At 34.8% G+C, this 14,746-nt stretch overlaps 1 protein-coding gene across 1 annotated transcript in view; it reads right to left on the bottom strand.

Moving 5' to 3' along the window:
• Window positions 1–14,746, bottom strand: part of LOC133200801 (uncharacterized) — a 51,066-nt gene that overhangs the window by 30,266 nt on the left and 6,054 nt on the right. Inside the window, exons 4-15 of the mRNA XM_061336603.1 lie at window positions 14,563–14,720; window positions 13,174–13,284; window positions 12,794–13,009; window positions 12,315–12,445; window positions 11,362–11,409; window positions 10,885–11,022; window positions 9,890–10,750; window positions 9,329–9,498; window positions 8,664–8,840; window positions 7,919–8,089; window positions 5,246–5,407; window positions 342–386 (exon numbers count right to left, since the gene is read on the bottom strand). Coding sequence (XP_061192587.1) covers window positions 342–386; window positions 5,246–5,407; window positions 7,919–8,089; window positions 8,664–8,840; window positions 9,329–9,498; window positions 9,890–10,750; window positions 10,885–11,022; window positions 11,362–11,409; window positions 12,315–12,445; window positions 12,794–13,009; window positions 13,174–13,284; window positions 14,563–14,720 — 2,388 coding nt within the window. The remainder of the gene's footprint in view (window positions 1–341; window positions 387–5,245; window positions 5,408–7,918; window positions 8,090–8,663; window positions 8,841–9,328; window positions 9,499–9,889; window positions 10,751–10,884; window positions 11,023–11,361; window positions 11,410–12,314; window positions 12,446–12,793; window positions 13,010–13,173; window positions 13,285–14,562; window positions 14,721–14,746) is intronic.

The following is a 14,746-nucleotide window of genomic DNA, read 5'->3' on the forward strand; positions in this document are numbered from 1 at the left end:
ATTATTTTTCTTCTCCTTTTCACTGAATAAACAATATTAATCACTTTTTTTCAGAAAACTTGGTTAATACTTCGTTTAAAAACAAAGTTTTAAACCAAACTTTTAACCGTAGAATTCGATTTTGGGGTCAAAAAGGCTAAAAACCTCATACTTTTAATTATTTTCGATCGCTCACGCGATCTCATATATACTGAAGTCACCTACGGAGACACTATATTTTAGCGCGTTTTTCTGGGGACTGGTAAAGTAAAGTCGTTCCGAATTTTTTTTATCAAGGGGAAATATGACTTTGATCAAAAAGTGCTCCCTCAACTGAAAATGTAGTAAAAGCAAAATGTTACCTGTTTATAGTAAGCTTCATAGACACCAATATGGCTTCCAGCAATCTAAGAACAATTGTAAAAAATGTAACTTAAAATACACTTGAAATACCTCATCTACTCAAGATGATTGATGAATACAAGAAAAACAGTAATATATCTATCTAAAGAGTAAAGTGACCAGCTGTCAAACACCGATAAGACACCACAATTGTCACTTTGTGCTTTCATCTGAGGTAAGAACTGAGAAAGAAATTTTACCTTTTACGTATATATTAAATATACAAAGCTATATTTATTCTACATTAACGATGCAGCATTCACCAGTGTTTCCTGTGCAGAATGTCAAAAGTCACAGAGCGGTCAGTTACATTCTCGTTTCCAGATAGTATAGTCTGGGCTTGCATCAAACGATCGTTTCATTTTATAAACTGAATACATTCCCATCACTTCGACGCAGTTAATGAACAAATATGAAAGACTATTGTATAAAACAAGAAAAAATTATACTTACTTGTCCAAGTGGGGGTACCGATGCCATTTTCCCGGCGTATCGGTAATTGATAGCTCGTACGTAATATTATTCTTAGCCGCTATAGAATCCTTCCCAGAGAAAATCAATACAATAAATGTGAAGAATTTTTAATGATAATATTTTTTACAAGTAATTCAAGATATATGTAACTAATTTTTGCTTTACTTTTTAAAATTATTTTTTTGTGAAATGCTGTCAGAAGTAGACTTAAAGTTATCTTTTTAAAAATCTTTAAAGAAACCATACATTTCTAAATATTAATTGATGGTGATGACCAATGGTCATAAAAAATAAACGCATAGCTTTTTCTTTTAACCATCATGACCTTCAAAATACTGTCCCAAACAACATGCAGTATATTGTACAGATCTGTATGCATTGAATTGTGAGGTACAATTTGCTAAAACATAATTAATTAAGTCTCAATTGGTTAAATAACTAAGGAGGGAGAAAAATGTGGAAAAAAACCCAGGCCCCCTGAATCACTAGTCAGATGCTCTTCCAACTGAGCTATTTCGCCACCTGTGATCGAACTTGGCTATCCCTCCCTCCTTAAGAGTTATTGCCTCTTAAAGGCACCAACCCAGGCTCTTCCCAAGCAGGTCTTTCACCAGGGCATAACAAGGCACCATATGTATAACCGTATCAGACCAGGATTTGAACCAGGCCACCTGAATCACTAGTCAGGTGCTCTACCAACTCTCTGGCCACAGGTGATTGAACTTGCCCAACTGCTTCAGTTAATTAAAAGAAAATACACTTGTACACTCAAACCTCCTTATCTTGAATTGATGGGATCAAGAAACAAGAGGCCCATGGGCCACATCGCTCACCTGAACACAATGGCTAGGAAAAAGCACAAATCAATTCAGTATTGAAAAGTTTACGGGGGGGGGGGGGGGGGGGGGGGGGGGGCTTGAATTTTAAACTACCTGAGGATGCTTCCATATCAATATAACAAATGGCTTTGCTGTTCTCAAGTAGAAGATTTTTAAAGATTTTTTCCTACATATTCCTTTGTAAAATTTGATACCCCATTGTGGCCCCTCCCTACCCCCAGGGGTGATCAGTGGAACAAAATTTAATCTACACTACCCGATGATGCTTCCATATCAATATGACTAAACATGGCTTTGCTGTTCTTGAGACAAAGATTTTTCCCTTTATATTCCTATGTAAAACTTAAATCCCCCATTGTGACCCCACCCTAACCCCAGGGGTCATGATTTGAAAAAACTTGAATCTACAATACCTGAGGTTGCTTCCATATTAATATGACAAATCATGGCTTTGCTGTTCTTGAGAAGAAGATTTTTAAAGTTTTTTCCTATATATTCCTATAGAAAACTTTGATCCCCCCTTGTGGCCCCACCCTACCCCCAGGGGTCATGATTTGAACAAACTTGAATCTACACTATATAACAAAGGTTTCCTATAGGTTTCAACTTTTTTGGGCCATTGGTTCTGGATAGGAAGATTTTTAAAATATGCCACCAAATTTTCACTATTTCTGAATTATCTTCCCTTGAATGAGGGTGTGGCCCTTCATTTGAACAAACTTGAATCCCCTTCACCCAAGGATGCTTTGTGGCAAGTTTGGTCAAAATTGGCCCAGTGGTTCTGGAGAAGAAATTGGAAATGTGAAAAGTTTACATACGGACGGACAGATGGACAGCTAGACAGATGGACAGACAGACAAATTGTGATCAGAAAAGCTCACTTGAGCTTTCAGCTCAGGTGAGCTAAAAGCTTAAAGATATCCAATGAGTTGAGATATCAAAGGTAAATTACTCAATTTAGTTTAATTAAGTGGTTAGGACTTCCAAATCACTTCAACATATCCATTGTATTTGTATTCAAGATATTGATGTTTGAGATACTGAAGTTCTACTATAATATTTCTAATATTGATGTTAACTTATAGTTGTTTTCTTTACATTTTACTTTGATATCACACATAATTCAAATATTTATTACATTTGGTGTATTTATTTCTCATGTCAATCAAACAATACAAAGTCCTACAGTAGAACCTTATTAGGACTAGTAGCAATGATCAACAGGCACATGTTAGCATAAATACATGTACCAACAAACAGGTCAAATACTGAGTACTTAATGTAGAGCAAAATATACACATAATAATGTTAATGCTGTAAATAACAATTCTTATTAGAAAATTCAATCTGCAGGAACAAAGAAAACAAGGGAAGAAAGTTTATGGGAAGTAATATAGAAAATAAAAATACATTCAAAAAGTCATAAACAGGAGATATCTAAAGTAAATGTTATAATTATATGGAGGTTACAATCACAAGCAGTTAGTGAGGTATATTACACAGTATAAAATCATAGCAAAAGCTGTAGATCTGATAATATGGACTTGGAGTAAAAAATCTATTCATTATAGGAGCCCTCAGGCAAATTACTTCCCTTTGATACAACTATAACCCCAGTAATTACTTCCCTTTGATATAACTCTAACCCCAGTAGACACATGCATGGCACATTGTATCTATTTCAACAGTTTATTATACAGTGAGAAAGTTCAAATAAAACAGGTACCGTATTTTGCTTTATTTCTTGTCATTATAAACATTTATTCATGATTTATAATATTCAGAGAATTAATGCTATTAAACAAATATGTCAAATAAAAGATTATTTCACCAGAAGAGCCTATATAATTCTTTGAAATCACAATTATATGACGCATTCCAATCTACTTTTTTCAGAAAATTGTTACATATATTCAGATATATTGATTGACTCACAAAAGAAGAAAAATTAATCGCATATTTATAATTAACACATATTTTTACTAAGGTATATTATATTAACCTGTATATTTTTGCATGTACATCAGGAGATAAAAAAATCCCATATAGAATACATAGTATTCATCATGATTTGTGACTTTAAGTACACATACAGTACTCTACATTTACTTCAATAGAAAATAAACTTTGTAGACAACTGTTATGACCCAAATTATACTGACTGTGTAAATGGGAAATTAGAAACATAAGCTCATTGGAAAAAGGAGAAAAACTGACAGGAGTCTGCTGACCCCATAATAAAATTATAGACCATATTTTAGTTGACTTCATATTCTTTTACTTCTCAATAAAATAATACACATACAAAAACCACCCTATCTTATTTCACCATGCAAAAGAATATTGTATATTATTTGATTTGATATATTACAGCTAACATTTCATTGTCATGTTATAAAAATATACAATGCATGAACGATTACAAACACAACAGCAGGGGGGCTTGGAATTAATATTTGGAAGACATGTCACCTTGAAGGTATTTTGGAAATTTTTTTTTCCTTTGGATAGTGTGAACAGGAGGTAAGATAAACCAGTAAGTTAAATAAATAAAGGTACAAAAAAATAAAGGTTTAAAATAAAAACAACACTAACAGTGGACACAAATCACAGAATTTGTATGTACAGAAAATCTAAAAATTTTATACATACTGTACAATAAGTATAAAATCAATGTTAGTATAAAATAAATCTCAGTTTGTGAGTGCTGATGGTACATATAGGGAATCTTCAGCAGTGCTTCTGCCAAAAATTAACCTGATGGATACCATCAAATGGCACTAAAAAACACCAACACGAAGAAAATCTATTTACCAAATCATAGCATAATTTATTCATGTTCTAAATGGAGGAGATAACTTTGGCAAATTTTGCTTTGGCAAGTGCAAAATAAATTGTTGATTTCATGCTACAATGAACACTTTCTTAAATGACCTCTAAACCTCCAAATTATCAGTTTGATTCCTAATTTCTAATTGATTTCAGGGGATAGCAAGTACAAGGGCTTTGTTCACACTGAGACACAGATAGAAAATTAGAAAATCACACTTTAGTGGATGTTTGACCTTGAGTCAATTTTAAGGTCTATGAAAATAAGTGATTTTAGCAGCAGTGCTTGTTTTGTTTTAGGTCAAGGTAATAACCGATTGGATTTGATGTGCTGTAATGTAAGATTTTGTTGTACATTTCAATTGGACAGATTTGGGTGGTAACCAATCAGATCAGGTTTACCGGTACTGTTTGACAGGTTTGGGTGGTAACCAGTCAGATCAGGTTTATTATTTGACAGGTTTGGGTGATACCCAATCAGTTCAGGTTTACTATTTGACAGGTTTGGGTAATAACCACTCATATCAGGTTTACTATTTCAGGTTTGGTGGTAACCAATCAGATCAGGTTTACTGTTTGAGAGGTTTGGGTAATAACCAATCATATCAGGTTTACTATTTGACAGGTATTGGTGGTAACCAATTATATCAGATTTACTATTTGACAGGTTTGCTGGTAACCAATCAGATTCTGAGACCCTTCAGTTTAAGTAGTGGTTTCACTAGTAATGGTTGTTTGAGTTTAGGTTTAGGTGGTAATGCTGCCTTAGGGTCCTGTGATGTCACTGGTTTCGTGGTTCCTGGTTTTTGATTCAGTGTAACAGCTGATTTTGAATTGTGTGGTGGAAACCTCTCAGCATAAATGTCTGGGTAAGTTTTCTGGAACTAAAGAAATTTTGATACCTCAAATTAAAATATATATTTTATAAAAATTGAAACAAAAAATTGCTATTAATATAAATTGTTAGTTGTAGTTCTTTAATTTCTCAAATGAAAGATGTTTAAATACGGCTAAAATTCAACACTTTGCTTTTGATACACCATCCCAGCATTGTAGCTTAATGAGCTTTGAGTACTGACACCTTCTAAATAATCTAAGTAACAGATTAACCCTGTACCACTACATTCTTTCTCATCTGTGAACTTTATTGAGGACAAGATACATGTAAAACATATTCTTTTTTAGGCACATTGAGGGATTTGAATTATTGGAGCCCATGTTAGAGATCCACACTTCAAGACTTAGACTTAAGTCAAAATTTCAATCATCTATAAAATGTTTAAAACTTAAATGAAACTCTTAATTTGCATACAACAGCAGATTGATGATGCAAAATTAGAAAGCATTTTCATTTTGGACTGCTTAACTTCTAAATCATTTCAGTGCCATATACACTTTTTGACTTAAGCTTAAGATGCTTCATAATTCTAGGGCCAGGACCTTCTAGTGAATTGTTTGAGCTCTTTTGTAAATAGAACCGTCCATTAAGACTTCAGTAAACTGATTACCAGTACTTACAATCACTCAATACTTTTTCAAGTCAGTACATAAACTTAATATAAGTCTCTTCTCTTTATCTTTGTTTTTATGCCCTGTTCACACGGAGAGTTTAATTCGAATGAAACGTGAGTTACTATGAATTAAATTTAATCTGCATTCACATGGAGACTTTAATGCCAATTAGTATAATTTGAATTTATAGTTTACTGCGCATTAAATTGCTTCGCATTAGCTCCGTGTGAACGCTAAGCGAAGCTAATTTGAATTAAATTTTGACGCATGCGTAAGGGCAGAATTAAGTCACAGGCTACATGTTGATGGTCAAATATAGGTACTTGTGCTATTTTTGAGTGGAAAACAAAGGAAAATTATGTTAATCACTATAATGTGTACAGACACTATGACATTATGTCAAATGTATCTGCTCTGCAAAATATACGTGATTTGTAAATGACGTCATAATAGCCTCACTGAGTAGTCATGTTGTGGATATGAAATTATAATTCGCATTAGTTTACTTCACATTAGCCGTCTTGTGAAGGCAATTTAATTTCCATTAGTTTAATTCGCATCATTTTACTTCGCATTAATTTACTGCGAATTAAACTCTCCGTGTGAACGGGCATTAAACTCATTTTACATGTACCTTATGATTTATAATCTGTTCTGTTTTTAAGGCTTTTTACAACTTTGATTCTATTGTTAATTCTAGTTTTCCACTTAATAAAACAGTGATTCATTTTGAAAATGGTTATCATGGGTCCAAAGGACCCCTCTTAATGACAACAACGAGTCCCGTGCCAAAATCAATGCATCCAAATCCAAGGGTACCGTATATTAGATGTAACAGAGGAAATTCTGGTGAAATAAAAAAGGGTATTGCACGAAAGTGCAAAAGTTTTATTGTAGTTGTGAGTGATTTATACTTTTACTTTCAATTGTCCAAGTAAGAGTACATGATTTTGTGTCATAAAAATAATATATTGTCCACTGTACACTTTGGTTCTATTTTTAGATCGTACATACGATCTCACACATGGTATCAGTCATAAAATGCACAGAAGCAGAATGAATTAAAAAAAGTTTAAGAAGTAATGACAAATAGTCAGAAATAAAAATGATTAAATTTTATACTTCTTAGCTTGTAAGGAAAAAACGAAAAGAAAAAAAAACAATGATACAGGTTACAGCTTAAATACAAAGGTATGGTATTCGCTTCAGAAACGTTCCATGGCATAGACATAATCAGTGATAATCGAACTATGCTATCTAACTTTCAAATATGCTTTTAACTGCAGTTGTGAAATCTGACCTGTTGTTGGCAACCTTATACCTGTTAAAATCGTTCATGCATATCGCTTAGCACGTGGATATGATGCACTCGATCAAGTTTTGAATTAGATTATACCTAATTAATTTAAAATAGTATATGTCCTTCTATAAATTTATTGCGTCCATTGGGATGCACATTTATTGAAATAATGCGTCCTGAGCAAAATTTGTGCGTAATTTACGCAGGACGCACACCAAAATGAATCACTGATAAAATGACATTGGAGCTACTCTTCTCTATTTATTACAATGACATTGGAGCTACTCTATTCTTTATTTATTACAATGACATTGGAGCTACTCTATTCTCTATTTATTACAATGACATTGGAGATACTATTCTCTATTTATTACAATGATATTGGAGCTACTCTATTCTCTATTTATTACAATGACATTGGAAACTACTCTTCTCTATTTATTACAATGACATTGGAGCTACTCTATTTATTACAGTGACATTGGAGCTATTATTCTCTATTTATTACAATGATATTGGAGCTACTGTTCTCTATTTATTACAATGACACTGGGGCTACTACTTTTTACATTCACAGACTTACAATTTTGAGTCTCTTTTTCTTGTCTTTGTAGGACATGGTTCGGTCACTGATGATCTCATCCAGGAGATCTCTGAGGGCTCGCTGTGAGTTACTGAGACGTTGAGTCTCGTACTCGGACTTTGACACTTGGTGACAGTAGGTCAAACCAGCTGTATCAGAAGAATACATCACCTGGAAAAAATAACAAACACACGTGTACAAAAATTTACCTGGACAAATGAGAAACATATAAAAAATCACCTGAACAAAATAAAAAACAAACATGTACAAAAATTTACCTGCACAAACAACAAACATACAAAAAATCACCAGAACAAAATCTCTAATTACCTCCATATTTATTATGTCTCACAAAAGTGAAACCTACTAATTGTAGTAACAACAGCTTATCTTAATTCAAATGCATCAAGTTCCATAATAATGAGTTGTTGACTGTTCAGCTCCCCATTGTATTATTGAAACAAAAAGTGGTTCCAATTTGCACTTGACAATCTTTCATGGTTGTGCCTACTGACTACTTAGCTTTTTCAAAATATATTAAAAACATATTGCAAATAATTTTTACATCTGCTATTAATGGCAAAAAATCTGTTTGTATTTTTTTAAAAGAAAAAAAAAGTGCTCTTGTCACCTGCAAAGACCTTTTATCACAGACAGACAACCAGACTAAGTGATCCCTATATGTCTGTCATGTAACACAGATGACTCAAAAATCAGTACAAAACTGTGATGTTTAATTTACTACCTGGGTCTTGGTGTTGGCGCTGAGTCTTTCTTGTACGACTGTGGTCAGATCCTCGGGGACAGCCAGGATGTGATTGTAGTGGTCCGACAGGAAGGAAACAATCTGCATCACCAGTAAGTCTTCACGGTCAGAGTCATCATGGCAACTCAGTATACAGGAAGCAAATGTCTCCAAAACCTGGAATGGTATAAAACAGCAAATTTGTTACTAACCCTCTACTATTTTTTTAAATACAATTAAGAAATAATAACTGCAAGTCACTTTAAAAAATATGAGGATGCACATTAATCAAGTATCATGGCTAATTATGGCAATGCTGCATGAATATTTATCTTTTGCAATAATTACCTTTAGACCAGAAATTCATTGTAAAGTTCATTATAAGGTTAAAATTTTACTATGTACACAGTACTGTAAATTCCTTATTTTACACGAGTACTTAATATCGCGAAATGGCCCAAGGGCGTCAAATCGCGGGAACAATAATTCGCGAATCGGTGATTTATCTAGAGATTTTACATACATTAAAGCACCATAAAATAAAAGCGAGTAATTTTATTTCGCGAGTGGTGCTCCTCGCGTAATTACGCGATAATTTATTCCTCGCATATATTTAGGAATCTACAGTAATATCTTACAAGCACTGCTGTATTGTCACCACTTACTAGAGTCCTAGTCGTTTGACAGACATCCAGTTCTATCTTTGGATTATCCGACATCCGACTCATCAGTTTGAGAAGTAGGTGGAGTTTCCGTCTGTTAGCAGGGGGCAGTAACAGACAGACCAACTGTAAGGCGTCTTTAATCCTGTCTTCTCGATCCCCCTCACACAGTTCTATTGGAAAACATGCTCATGTCAATTTTCAATGTACAATAATTACATGTATATAGCAATCTGACTCACAGAAAAATTTCTACTACAAGCTTGGTATTGTAGTTCTGGATTAATGAGAAGAGACAAAAGTTTATAATACAAATTTTTGTAGGCGTCAAAAAATACACGTACCGTATGATAAATTGACAATAATGACACATGCTGTCCAGTATTTTTGTCAGGGTACTGAAGCATTATTTAACACTTAACCAAAATAGATACATGTGTTAGGATCATATCTATACCATCACAATCCTGATGACAATGATTTGTCTTCAGTTTGACAACTTACAAGCTGAATTCTTTTTGTTTATATATTAAGCATTAGTAATATGATTTTTTAATCACCTACCAGTGGCTGTGTTTGACTTCTTTAATTTTGATTTCAGAAGTGTCCCAGCATGCATCAGGTCTGATAAACTCAGACTTCGTCCTGGAAGTGACTCACAGCTCTCAAAAACTTTTTGCTGCTGTCTCTCTAACTGGCACTCTGCCAACAACTGAGACTGAAAATCCTGATGAGCACAAGTATGCAGCGAGACACTGGACTTGGATCGGGGAAATCCCGTTCTTGTTGGTACATTGTCTCCACCTTCCTCTCCTTGAGATGAAGATTGACTAGAGATATATCCATTGTACGACCTAGATGACTGCTGAACTGTGCAATCACCACAGCTTGGTGAGGACACTAACCAAACAGATGAAGGGCCATAACTCCTTCTCCTGTAAGCTTCACTTTTCTTTTCACCACTTTTTCTGCTATCACTTTTTCTCCTAGTGATTGGCCTTATTTGAGCGTAGTTGACGTTGTACGTCTGACACTCTGTTAACTTTGGCACTTGTAGAGGTTCTGAACTTTCAAAGTGAGTCTCAATAGGACCAAACACTTCAGTTTCCTCACAGTTACTGTAGTCCATGGCTACACCGTTTTTGTAATAAACACGAGTCACTGTCCTATTATCTGGTCCAAATGCTGTCTCATAGTTTGTAACTTTCTCATGGTCAGGTACGGGGTGGATAGGGGAGAGGTCTATAGAAGGGGCACTCCTCTTTCTACATAGAGGGGTGTGGTCCATTTCTGGAGGACCACTACATGACCCAGTTCCTGTATTTGTAAGATCCAGCAGCAGGTTTTCTACGGACTCGAATGAGGTCATAGCATCAGGAGATGTTGGGCTGGTTGGAAGAAGCTGATACGAGCCATCAGCCACGACTAGAACAGAAATGAGGTGACATTTTATAATTGCAGATGACCTTCTCCACATAAATGTAAAATAATCCTCTCTAACTATTTAAAAAGCAACTTGTCCTTATAACAGAATACCAGTATTTAATTGTGATACTCACTGAAAACATTTAAGATGACCTCATACATCTCAAAGGTCATCAGTGGTTCATCAAGGCCGCAGAAGTACTCCTTAACCACCCGGAAAACATCACGCTCAAAGCCAGGGTAACTGGGGAGGTCATCCACTTTTTGTGGCCCTAAAAATTACAACACACACACTTGCAACATTACAATTATTCAGACATATTTTGATCTGATAACATATTCTAATAAAATTTTCTTGTTTAAAATATAGGTCTAAATGCAGAATCTGGAGCAAGCTTTGTAGCATGCATTCTGATACGCATCATTTATGCAGTTTTTCTCCAGGATAGATTTTAAGAGTAATGGAAATTGTGCCTCCTCCACAAGCTTTGTCAGCAATAGCAACAGCCATGCCCATTGTATAACACAACTCTGTTGGGGAGGATACAATACTACTAGTAGTATATCAGACAAATGTATAAGATATAAAAGCATTAAATAAGTCAACTCACAATGTGCCAGACACTTCATAGCCGACAGAGCCCAGTGTGGAAGCTGATCTGTCAAAATAGATATTGTACATTTAAAGAAAACAACAAAGAAAGTTAAATGTTAATATTTTTTAAGATAATACAATGTATTTATCATTATTCACTACTGTAGATTCCTGAATATACATGTACATGAGGATTTTACTGCAGCACCAGTGGAAGAAGGGGTGTTTTATGAAGATTAGCCTTTCTGTGGAATATTAGTGTGTCTTGGGGGGGGGGGGGGGGGGGATTTATGAAGATTAGCCTTTCTGTGGAATATTAGTGTGTCTTGGAGGGGGGGGGGGGTTGATTTATAAAGATTAGCCTTTCTGTGGAATATTAGTGTGTATTGGGGGGGGGGGAATTTTTTTATGATGATAGCCTTTCTGTGGAATATTAGTGTGTATGGGGGGGGGGGGGGGTTCTTGATTGACAATTTACCTTCTTTACAATGTCAGTGTGTATGAGGAGTAGAGGTGTAACGATACAGCAATACATCGATCGTATTGATTGCAAGGGCTCATGATACTGTATGTGTATTGTATCGCCATGTATGTATTGTGATACAATATAAGGTAACGGTATTTCATTGTTTTGTTTCAAACTTCTACATACAACCTAAGAAATTTTAACATTTTAAAATGGCTGAAGAAAAGGTAGCAAAGAAAAAATACAATGTCAAGACTATAAATTGACCTTTTATTAACTTTGGTCAGGGGTATCAAGATATTCTTTTTATATTTTCCATAACTGTGGAGGTTAGCAAAGTATAATATGTTATGATAATGGTTAATTCAATTGTTGACAGCTGTATCATGATACATGTTGTATCCCATGACCGTATCGTGATATGTATTGTATCGTTAGATAGCTTGCGATACTCAGGCTTAATGAGTAGATGGAAGGGAGGATGTCTTGATTGGATTATTTACCTTTCTGTGGAATGTTGGTGACTATTCCACTCTTGTTGATGTACACACAGTTATGGAGGATATTCTTTCCCACCACTAGACTACTATCCAAAATGTCCTCTAGATTCTCCATGTGTAATACTTGCTGTAATCTGTCATACATTTAACACAGTTATTTATTCAATGTCTTACTATATCACATCTTTTTCTCTAGACTTGTATCATTGCTCAGGCTATATATGTGTTATTCATGTCATCTGAATAGATTATAATTTTATTTAGTAATTGTACTGTCTACTTTCTATGACCAGGTAACCAAATTGACTGATTTGAGTAGAGGTCCCATAATACATCTGGGTGATTTAGTAGAGGCCAGATCCCATTATACATATGGATACATTTAGATTAAATACAATTTATACTGATACAAAAATCAATCTAAATATTACTATTTGACTTCAACATGCTTCAATCAGTAGGTATAATTTTACTTGACATACCTGTCTAATGTCACATTTTTCCATATGTTTTCCGTTTCAGTGGCAGAGAGTTCTTTGGCAACAATATGGCATTCTGGGATATCTGGGCGTGGCTCTAACTGGAGGTCCAGATCCAATTTGATTGGTCCTACAGAGGGTGCTGCTGTTGTGTTGATGATGTCATTTCTAATCCTTAAGGGAGTTCTGATTATCTTGGCAGGGGATGGAATTTTACATCTAAACATTAAACTTCAAATATTAGCTGTTTGTAAACATTCATGACTATAAAAAAAAGTAGAGGGATGTTAGATTCATTCAATCTGAGTTAATGTGTATAGTTTGTGGGTAAAAGGGGATCAAATTAGATTTGATGTCTGTGGGCTTGGAGGGTGTACTCTTACCTGAGTAACCTCCCATTATCAGAAATGTCTTGTTGGTTGTGTTTCACTCCTCTAACGTCCTCTATGACACGGGCTCGGTGAAGTTTTTGAAGAAGTTGTAGTGTCTGGCCCCTAACAGAAAAATAGAATTAGTACTCCCTATACTAAATAACAATATAAAAAGTTACCTTCTAGAGAAACCTGTCAATGATTCAAGTCCCTGGAGGTGTTTGAAACTTTAAAGTTATTGAAATATTTTAAAAATATACAATAATGTTAAGATTATTGAGCTCTCTCTAACTGTAACAGTATTAATACATTATTACATTTCTCAAGAAATAAATATTGCAAAATATAAATAACTTGGACAGAGTTCTTGAAAAGTGTCAATAATGTGACAAAAATTGTAAAAGTCTGTCACAATTACATGTAAGTTACTTGTCAGCCCTGAGGCCTGTTCAACAGAGTGAATATTTGTGAGCTCTTGCCAAAATTCTTGTTATCTTTCCAACAGAAATATTTGTGAGCTCTGACTCGCAAACGTTCGCTCAATTGAACAGGCTCAGATGTCTAACAATAATATCAGGATTGAAGTTCCTTTATACGAAAAAAAAAAAAATTGTGGCTGCATGGCCCATAAAGTTTCAAAACAAAGCTAAACCTGGGAAAAAATTGAAAAGGGAGTAGGATTTGAAATTAAGAAGAGAACAGGGCCCCGCACTTGTTTTCCCAGCATGGGAAGCTGGTAGGTCATGGCTTCAGTTTAATACAGATATTGGCATGATGTGTGCTTGGTGCATTGAACATGGTAGAGGTTGCATAGAAGGAGCCATCCAAAAGAATTTATTTCTGTCTGTTCAAAGGACTATATTTTTTTTTAACAGTGATTGATCAAGAAAAGACAAGGTTACACTTAGAAGCAGTGAAAGTGAGAGAATCAAAGAAAGAGACAGGAGAGAAGAAAAGCACTGCTCATAAAACTGTAATGACTTTTTAAGGAGGGCAAACGTGGAATGAGAGGGAAAGAGGAAGTATAGGGTGAGAAAGAAGACAAGTGCTAGTGATCAGGAGAGGAGGAGCCAGACGCAAAGTGTGAGCAAGATGAGAGAATTAAAGAAGACTACAAGAATTAATAATGAAGATGGAACTTGAATACAATTGAATATGTATAAACTTTAAAAGTGGTGGATTTTTCTGGTCTGACAAAATTTGATTTGGACTGACAACAGAAGTAGTAGTGTCAGTCCAAATGTCTGACATTTGAATAATAATTTCAAGAAGTCTGCTTTGATGATAGCAATTCTTCATGTCAGAGACAATGTAGATTTTAAAAGTTTTATTTACTTCATCTTAACTTGTAGACTCTATGCTACAAGATATTTTTAATATATTTTCAATTGATCACTTTACCTTGTCACTTCTGATGCGAAGTTGCAGTTAGATTTGAGATAATTGTGCAACCAGTCCACTGCTTCTGTTGCAGTGAAACACTTCTCATAAGTCTTCATGTATCGACGATGTCGAACTGCAGGAACACCTTGTCGAAATGCACAGATCACCTCATTCCACTAAAACAATTTTAACAGGTCTAGGA

Source organism: Saccostrea echinata, unplaced genomic scaffold, assembly GCF_033153115.1.
Source record: "Saccostrea echinata isolate AGI-Se365-2 ecotype Australia unplaced genomic scaffold, CSIRO_AGI_Sech_v1 ptg000041l, whole genome shotgun sequence".
In the NCBI taxonomy this organism is placed as follows: Eukaryota; Metazoa; Mollusca; class Bivalvia; order Ostreida; family Ostreidae; genus Saccostrea; species Saccostrea echinata.